At 36.1% G+C, this 10206-nt stretch overlaps 1 protein-coding gene across 1 annotated transcript; it reads right to left on the bottom strand.

The window, feature by feature from the left end:
- Positions 1-1465: 1465 nt before the first annotated feature.
- LOC109216846 (phosphoinositide phospholipase C 4-like) lies at positions 1466-8466 on the bottom strand. The gene is made up of 9 exons (XM_019381058.1): positions 8007-8466; positions 6342-6538; positions 4796-4931; positions 4459-4713; positions 3913-4124; positions 3690-3807; positions 2388-2540; positions 2228-2314; positions 1466-1953 (listed from the first exon to the last, which is right to left on the bottom strand). Exons 1-9 carry the CDS (start codon positions 8319-8321, stop codon positions 1660-1662), a joined length of 1767 nt encoding a protein of 588 aa, XP_019236603.1. The 5' UTR covers positions 8322-8466; the 3' UTR covers positions 1466-1659.
- Between the last annotated feature and the right edge of the window lie 1740 nt (positions 8467-10206).

The following is a 10206-nucleotide window of genomic DNA, read 5'->3' as shown; positions in this document are numbered from 1 at the left end:
ATTGTTGATATGGTGAGGAAGAGTGTTAAAGCACGAAGGGTGATGCCGTGCGCTGTTTGTTTATGGTAATGAAAGAGTGTAAAGCACGAAGGGTGATGCCGTGCATTGTTGCTTATTATGAGAAAAGTGTTAAAGCACGAAGGGTGATGCCGTGCCGCACGATGTACCATTCCGTGCCGATTCTATTGATATATGTGAGGAATGAGAGTAAAAGCACGAAGGGTGATGCCGTGCACATGTTATTGCTTGGTGAGGACGAGAGTAAAAGCACGAAGGGTGATGTCGTGCATTGGTTGAATTTTGTTTCATTACGTACTATTGAATTGTGCTGTATTCCTTTATTATTGGATGACTCTTATTTGGAATTTATTATACTTCCCACAGCATGTTCCCCTCCCATATTGTTTATCTGTTTTGTATTTCGATTCTGCTATATATATATATATATATATATATGAAGTTGCACAGGTTTATGTGGTAGTCTGGTCTAGCCTCGTCACTACTTCGCCGGGGTTAGGCTAGACACTTACCAGCACATGGGGTCGGTTGTGCTGATGCTACACTCTGTGCATTTTTGCACATGTCCAGGTTTCGAGCAGCAGCAGCAGCAGCTTTAGTTCGGGAGCATATCTTCAGTCCGGAGAGACCTAAGGTAGCCTTGCAGGCGTCCGCAGGCCCGGCGTCTCCCTTCTATCCTTATATTAGACTGTCATCTCTTTGTATTCAGGATAAGCCGATTTATGTTTCTTTCAGACCTTGTATTTAGTAAACTCTTAGCAGTTCATGAGTAATGTGACACTAGTCTTGGGTAGAGGCTTATATTGACTACTTCATATTTTATTTAGTTTCTATAATTAAGACTTCCGCTATTAATCAGTTTTGTTGTTTTATATTGTTGTCATAAATTGTTAAAAATAATTGTTTATTAATGGAAAAGTAATCAAAATGGCTTGCCTAGCTATTACGAGTAGGCGCCATCACGACTCCCGAGGGTGGGAAATCCGGGTCGTGACATGGGTGGTGATGGTTGATAATGGTGGCGGCTATGATTAAGGATGATGGTGGCGTGGTGGGGGTGGTGGTTAAGTATGGTGGTGGTAGTGGCATGGTGGTAGTTGATAATGGTAGGCGATGACGGCAATTAATAATGAATGTGATAGATAGCATCTTAATGAAATTAAGTCTCTGTTATAAATCTTAATCATAAAGACCTATTCAGACCCATTAAGTGGTTGTGAAGTAAAAAAAACAAACACACTTAATGATTAAGATCTGCATAATTAAGATTCAGACTTTAAAAACAAACGCACTTAATGTCTGTGATCTGAATGATTAAGATTCAGACCTCCATTAAGTGCAAACAAATGAGGCCTTAATATATCACTACAATTTCCAATCTTTTTTAATCATAAGAACAAGACATTATTACATACTCCTAAAATGTAGAATTTTAATAAAACCAATCTCATTGAACAAGCATTAGAATCTTGTTTACTAGTAGAAAATTCTGTACAAAGCCGCCTGGAAATCTTTTGCAATACAAGCTTCTCCAAGGAGAACATAACAACATTATTACAAACTCCTAAAAATGTATGCTAATATTATCCGATGACACCCAAAAAAAACAAAAACATGAGAAAAACACACAATAAAGAACCCTTATACAAACTCAAAGCGCATGAGTAGCCTCGCGGAACTATATTTCTCACCTTTTCGGTCACAAAGGGGAACTGCATGAATCCCAGGTTTCAACTCGGAAACAGGTATACATGTTTGGCCAGCAAAATCATCCTTCTCTGACATGTCGTACTCGTGTACTTCTATTCGCAGCAAAGCTAATTCGGGCACAGTTAATGGGAAGGTAAATTCTTCATCCCAAACTGGCGTCCATTTATCCTCTTTAGTCTTTGTTTTCTTCATTATCTCATCAGCAGGCACTCCGGCTATCCCAACCTGTAATCAGAGACGGATTCAAGATTTAGATTTGATGCGTTCAACCTTTTAAGTTCTTACCATTGAATCCATTGCACTTCTGAAATTATAGGTTCATAAATTAATGTTTATTGTAGTATTACTGACTTTCCACATACATTTATACTCCGTATCGAAAGTTGGCAATGCAATTGACCGACATTTTTCATGTCTTTGCATGTGATGGTTTGGAAACATCACAAAAGCAGTGAAAAGAAGGAAGCGGCGGTGTAAGTACAAAGCAACACTGGCTTACCCTTGTGTAGAAGTCCGGAGGCGAATACAAGTCAAAGTGTGTTTGCTTGAAATCTAAATGCCATCCATCTCCCATATATACTTTCACCTGTCCGGAAAATGAGAGCATAAGAAACTTACATTGGTTAAAGGATGTTGTATTCAAACAGTCATTTGCTTACCTTTAAGGTTTTCTTAACTGGCAACTTTGCCTTCGGATCAAAAACTTCATTATTAGGGCCAACATTCAGCAAGAAATCAGGCTTTTTAACATAACCACAGCCTCCATTCGACCTGAACATCCCGTGCATCAACCACAGTGCTCTACCGTATCCCTGTCATCGTTAGGTAATACGTGTATCTATTAAGTTAAAAATCTAAAGAAGTTCCAAAATGTAAAATTTGTAAATATCTGTTGAAATGTGATCGGCAGATAGCGAGTTTGAAATAAAAAACATATATAGCATTTCGATTTAGAGAATTTAAAATCCAAGTAAGAATTTGAGTTTAAGTTTTCATTTTAAAAAAGGGATAATTACATTTTTGGGCTGTCCAAAAAAATAATAGCCGGCAAATGTAAATGTCTTGTATATTAAGAATAAATATACATGATATACATATCATATACCTAATAAGTGTATATGCTTTGTATATTTGGGCTACCGCCGGTAATTATTTTGGGCCGCCGCGCTAAAAATGAAAAAAAAATCCCGTTAAGAAAAGGTTAAAATTTGAGTCCACAATTTTTGAGCTACACGTTGATTTAGCAAGGACCTGAAATCTATGAGTTCTCAATCAAAAGACTATGAAGGAGAAGTATCAAACAAAATATAAGTATTTTTAATCTGAAGCAGGAGATATCAAATGACACCCGGATAATTTTTTAGAGTGTCTGCAATACAGTTTACATTCAAATACCGGACTTAGCATCTATAAATCCAATGGATTCTTCATTCTTATGTAATTTAAGCAGGCAATGAAACCAATGTCGGATATGCAGTCCCATATTACTTATTTTCTTATTTAGTTTGACAAATAGCAACACAATAACACAACTATGCCTCTATCCCAAACAAGTTGAGGTTGGCTATACGAACATTCACTGACCATGTTCCATATTTAAATCCATCAGGCCAACATTATTACAATATAAAAATAAAAAAGAGAAGTACTAGAAGTTCTCTATATTTCCTACTGACATAAGAATCTATTAAGTTTGACAAACAGCAGGACTAATAAATTTGGTTAAAGCGGAGAACTCTTTATTAATATAGTCTATTAAGCTAGAATCACTTAGCATGAGCCATTTATGAATCAAAGAACAATGGTATGAAACTAGATAAATGCAAAATAGCAGTAACGAGTTTAACGCATATCAAACATCAAGAAGCAGCATCATTGGAAATGAGATGTTGCTGAACAAATAGTAAAAATAACACAAGGTATCATGTAATAGAGAAGCAAATGAAGACTCAGAACCAAACCTGCATGTTAAATGCAACCATCTGAGCTCCATGCATCCAACCTATTAGTGGCTTGTAGTTGGAGGAGTTAAATCTAGTACCTTTCGGATACACCCTTAAAATGTTTCTATGTGTGAACCTAGTAAAAATATTCAGCAGAAATTAGGACAAGTCCATGACAACTCCACTGACGGCAGCTTAAAGCCACCTCGACTGTCTATCTTTGTTATGCTGAAATACAAACCTCACAATTTCCGTTCCATGAGATTCGGCAGCCTTTTCGAGAGCCTGTTCACTTAAACTTAGTCGTCTTACTTTATCAGGATCGACTTTCAGTGCCTCCTTTAATCCACCTTTAGGCTTCCCGGCATGGATGGCGATCAGGCGTTTATAAGCAGATGCTAACTGTGGTCTGTGATTGGAGTCATCTTCATCTTCAAAATTATCACTGTCGCTCTGCAGAAAATGAACCCAAGGTACCAATATCATTAGTATTTGCACATTAGACAATACATGGATAATAAGGTGAAGAATATCTAAGTTGCTCGGACTCGGGTGCGGGTGTCCAATACGGGTGCAGATCTAGAGGTCGAATCCTTCATTTTTGATTTGATTTCAGAAATCATTGTATCTGTCCCGAATTTCTCCGTTGATTTTGGCCAAAGTACCCAGAATCAGTTGACCAGATCCAGTAAGGATCCCACACCCACACCTACGTCGTGTCGACACGGGTGCGGCACCGGAAGTGAAGAGTCCGAGCAACTTAGAAGAATATCCACTTGCAGCAGACCTTTTCATTTTCAACTTGATCGGCTATCAAGCTTGAAGGTTCAGCACCCCATACATCATCCTCAGAACAATTTGATCTCTGGGAGCTATTTCGTCTCTCTTTACTAGCAGTAGTACTGGCACTGGCCTCAAGGTACTCTTTAGGAGGTTTGGTTGAAATAATTATACGATGCTTTAGTTCTTCTGGTGTTGGGCATTCCTTTAGAGTATCTGATTCAGGAACAAAGAGCATTTCTCCAAATGTTTCAGTGAGCATCTGCAAGTAAAACATGACGATAACATCTCATTAACGAATAAAAGGAGGAAAGAAGGAATAACGGCAAGAAATGGATATTCACCTGAGCCACTTTAGCCTGAAGATCAGGCGTTAGGTGATCTTCCAGTGTAATTACAACAGGATAGGGAGAAGCCACAAAAGCATGTTCTTTTATTGACTTGAGACATCTTATTAATTCCACAGGGGTTGTCACTGTCCTGCATTTGCCAAAAAACTACTTATAAATATTTCGTGGGAAGTAATGAAGAAAATTAGTAAATGTAAATGCTGCAATCTCTACTAGATTACAACCAACAATGGACGTCTAATTGTCCCTCATTTTTGACCTTACATAAAGATTTGGGATGAAGGTGCAAGGAGTTCCAACAAGTCAATTAGTAACTTATAATCACCATACGTTCAATTTCAAAACTCCAATCTTGAGCACAACACCAATTCAAAGCTTCACCTTTTGAAAAGAAGAACTTACCAATCAAAAAAAAAAAAACTTTGAACACAAGAACTGTAAAGCTCTAAAAGAAGGTTAATCAATTTCAGTACTTCATTGAAAAAGAAAAAGGGAAAAGAAGAACACCGAAGCTACTCGTTAAATATGTCAGACATAATTAATCATGTTTATCACAATAAGTAAAAGCCGGAGTGAGTAGCAGATGGCATAATACTTGCACCATATAGCGATTGACTCTATATGCAAGTAAGGATATATTTCCAGTCAATAAATCTACTCAACAAACTAATAAAACCAACAAGACTTTCACAAGGAATAGAGGGTTTAGGGACAATTTTGAATATCACCGCATGAACTACTTTTGCTGCTATTAAAAACCACATAAAGATAATAACACAACTAAAGACAAGTGCACGTAGAGACGTAGTATATCTTCTCAACATTCGATTACGCCTACATTTACAGCCAGTGGTTATCATCCCAAAACCTCACATTAAATTATGTTGCTTCCACCACAAAAGTATAAGGTGATGTATTAAAATTCAATTTAAAGCTTTTGGACTGAGCATGCTATCATTCTTCTATAGCTGACTGATATTTCTGTCCACTTTCAGAGGATAAGTCAATAGTTTCTTTATGAGCTAATTAAGGCATATTTTATTTTTTGGCTTGCTTTAAGTAATAACTCCTAGTACAATACGGCGCTCAGTTTACCTTTCCTCCAGCTTCACACGATATTATGAGAAAACCTGATGGTAAGAAATAAACTTTATGATGGTTAGAGCAGAGTATTGATTTTAGAAGAATATGATGTCTCTTGAATCTAACTAGCGTAAGCTGAAGGTATTAGAATCTCCAAAAATAAATGACTTACACAACGCCACCTTTTCTACGTTTGGCAAAAGCATGTGCGTATACAACTAAACTATTCTGGTAGCATATTAGAACCCCATGAATATCCGTCTCTTATTTGCTGGTGTACATGCCGGGAAGTTTAAAACAATTCTCTACTTAAGACCATATAAGATCTTCAATCATTCCAAAATTGCCAGAGGGTCTAGGCTACTAATTTTGGGAAAGAGAAGACTTTCTTGGAGACAGACTACTCTAATAACTAGGCGGTCAATAAAACGCAACAGCGGCTAGGAGATACACAAACCTTCCGTGAAGTACGTGTATGTCATCCTTGTCAGAATTTGGCCATATATCAAGCTCTATCACTCTTACACCTTTTTTCAGCGCCTTTATAATTGGGACATCACTGCAATCACTCGTCAGCTGATTCCCAGTCAAGTAAGAATTGTGTCCCGTGAATATAAAATAATGGGAGAGGGGAGCATTCATATCATGGTGAACCTGAAAGTGCAAATGTAATGAGTTAAAGGCCTTTCAAGAAACACATATACATCAACCATCAATCAATCAATCAGTCGATTATGCTCAATCCTAATTACTACTATTCGGATATACAAATCATCTTATACCCATTCAAAAGTTGCTCCTTAATACTAAACCAAGTGCTGACCGAGTTAGTGATCATGTTATTGAAGAATGCCCTCCATTTTTCTGTTTGTAGTTAAGGGAAGCCTCTTTAGTCGATTAAAGATCCAAAAAAGATAAGTTGCTTATTTTTCACAAGGGTAGACATATTCAGGTTTTAAAATTCCAACTTTTTCGGTAACCCAAATTCGCATCAAGGGTAATGTGTAGAAGTACACACTACAAATATAACGCTTAATAGGTAACAAGGAACTGACCTTCAAACTCTGAGAAACTCAAAAAGGGAAAATTCACTCAAAGTCTCAAACTTTATGCATTTCCAAATAAGACAATGATCCAACAATGAAAACAGCTATAGCTAAGAATTGATTGGGGGATTAAGGTCCGCAGAGGGAAAGTGGTGGAAATCTTCAAGAATAAGAGCTTGGTGACTTACTTTCTACAGAAAGTAGACACTTCAAATAATGCTTAAATGATAACAATGTAGTGAATTCAACCCAAAGAGAAACCCAAAATGGGAAAATTCACTCAGTCTCAAACCTTATGCTTTTCCCAAATGGAATTAAGTTATATACACCCGACAGTGTAACGTACATCTACACAGTTTACTCCAATTTAACAGGCTCTATTTTCTCCACGTTACCATGGCAGACTTAGACTCGATACAAAGAACTACCCCTTATTGTAGGCCAAGTTAACTTAATGGTGCAAAAATTCTATATTACGCCACTGCACAGAACTTAAACTAATTCTAAATAAGACCAAAGATCCAACAATAAAAGCAAGAATACAACAACAACAACAACAACAACAACAACAACAAACCCAGTGTAATCTCACAAGTGGGGTTTGGGGAGGATAATGTGTACGCAGACCTTACCCCTATCTTGTGAAGGTAGAGATGTTGTTTCCGATAGACTCTCCGCTCAATAAACAGTGAAAAAAGCAAGAATACACAGACAGTATAAATTCTTTTTACACAATCACCTCAATTTAACTGACTCAACTTTCCATATTACCATATCAAGACATATGAAGCAGTTACCTTTTATTGTAGGTGAAAAAATCCACACACACATTAGTGCACAGAACTTAAACTTTTTCTAAATAAGACAAAGATCCAACAATACAAGCAAGAATACACTAACAGCATAAAGATTTTTTTTACACAATCCCTTCAATTTAACCAGCTCAATTTTCCATGTTACCACACCAAACATACAAAGAATTACTCCTACCTTTTACTGTAGGTAAAAAATCTACTACACAGAACTTAAACTCTTTCTAAATAAGGAAAAAGATCCAACAACAAAAACAAAAGTACCTTATAATTAATTGGTGGATTAAGGTCAGTATTGAAGAGGAAATGATGAAAATCTTCAAGAGTAAGAGTTTGACGAGTTAACTTAGTAATGGGGTGTCTTTTCTGAAGGATCTGACGAATAATGGCATCAGCATCACCAACAGTCAAAAGGGTCTCTCCTTGTACTTCAATCAAGAATTTCAGTAACTGTTCTGAATTCATTTGGTTACCATTTTCAGTATATTTCTTGAATGCTTCTTTTACATCTGATGGTGGCTCTGCTTCTGTTACTCTGAATTTTCTTGTAAAACATACACATACTCTATAACTCCCCATTTTCAAGATTCTTGAAGTTAAAAAGAAGAGATTAAATGGGGTTTTTGGAACCCCAAGTTTTAACTTTTTTGAGTTAATACGTACTACAGAAAATGGTGATGATAGATATATGTATAGATAATATATAAATTAATGGATAGGTCAATGAAGAAAGTGGAACTGTTGGTAGTTTGGTAGCTGGTTAGAAGAAAGGTTATTCACGTATAAGGGCTTATAGTTATTTTGTATAAAATTCTGTATAACTAATACCATGTTTGGTTGACATTTTTCAATTATGCATAAATAATACATGTATAAGTTATGAGTCAATCTGTGTATTATTTTATGCGGGTTAGAAGATGGAATAACTAATACATGTATTAGTAATACATGGATAAAATACTGAAATGACAAATTTACCCCTATCACTTTACACATAAGGCTTCCTTATTTCTCTGCCAACCCGTCAACAGGTTTCACTTGCTTTCACTTGCCAACTATATACCTTGTCTTCTCTCATTTTTAAAGAACAAACTAGCAAAAGCAAACTGGAGAAGCCACTAGAAAATGGAAATACCAAAACTAAGAAGTGAAAATCAAATATGTCTAAACTTCACATAGTTCAGTAGTATGACGAAGAAGTGAAAGTAACACCCAAAGTTCCTAACTAAATTGTTTCCTACATAAATGGAAAGAGAGAAAAAACAATGCAAAAGAAGGTCAGGGGTATAGTTGTAAACAAGCATTTTACTTTAAAATTTATATAATGTATATCAATTTCTAATACAACAAACCAAACATTCAAAAAAATAATCTCTGCATAACTAATCCCTGCATAACTAATCCCTGCATAACTAATCCCTGCATTACTAATCCCTGCATAACTAATACATGTATAACTAATACCTGCATAACTCTAACCGGTAACCAAACGACCCCTTAGTGTTTTAGGTTGGAAGAAGACAGATGTATTTGTCTCATGGATTTTGTTGTTATAAAAGTATATGCTCTTTATGTAATTTAATAAGTATAGAAAATAGTACGATAATTTCTTATTGATATACCGTGTGAATGCAGCGTATACAAATAATAATTTTGTCGGTCAAAACGTAAGCATAGGTTTGAACTTTGAACAATAAAAAGGTAATGGGTTAAATTTTATCCTTTTTCGGGATTAAGCAACTTTATTCATTGTTAGATTCTTAATCTAATATTAGATTTATCATTTAAAATGTCATTTAATCCAAGATTCTTAATCTAATGTTAGGTTCATTGTTAGATTCTTAATCCAATCTAATCTAATAGCATCGAAATAATCAGGTGTCATGCATAAGCAAACCTTGAACGACGAAAAATCAGACAACAAAAGAAAAATATATGTTAAAATTTGTAGATCGAACGGAAATAGAGAAGATTGAATTTAGGGTTCATGTTTAGAGAGGAAGCTTCGAGAGGGTTTTTGTCATTTCTTTTCTGACAAAAAACTATTACAAAATTATCTAACTTCTCAATTATATTGGGCTATAATGAAAGAATACGATTAATAGAGAAAAAAGAAAAGTGGGCTGGATTTGTTAATAAATACAGCTGGGCCAAATGGGCCAAACACCTAACTAACTATCATCAACTCAAATCAGGTAACTCCAACACCACCACCACCACCACCACCACCCCCACCCCCCTTTCAAGTTGGAGGGTGGTAACACGCCCAACTTGCCAAGCAACAACCTGTGATGTCCACCTGTCAAATACTTAGTGAAAACATCAGCAAGTTGAGAAGATGTAGGAACATGATATAAGGAAATAAGACCATCTGCCAACATTGTGCGAATGAAGTGGCAATCAACCTCAATAAGTTTTGTGCGCTCATGGAAAATAGGGTTTTTAGCAATGTGGAGGGCAGCCA

This window comes from Nicotiana attenuata, unplaced genomic scaffold (genome assembly GCF_001879085.1).
Source record: "Nicotiana attenuata strain UT unplaced genomic scaffold, NIATTr2, whole genome shotgun sequence".
Classification (NCBI taxonomy): Eukaryota; Viridiplantae; Streptophyta; class Magnoliopsida; order Solanales; family Solanaceae; genus Nicotiana; species Nicotiana attenuata.
The sequence above is the reverse complement of the archived record's forward strand: the minus strand, read 5'-3'. Positions and strand labels throughout refer to the sequence as shown.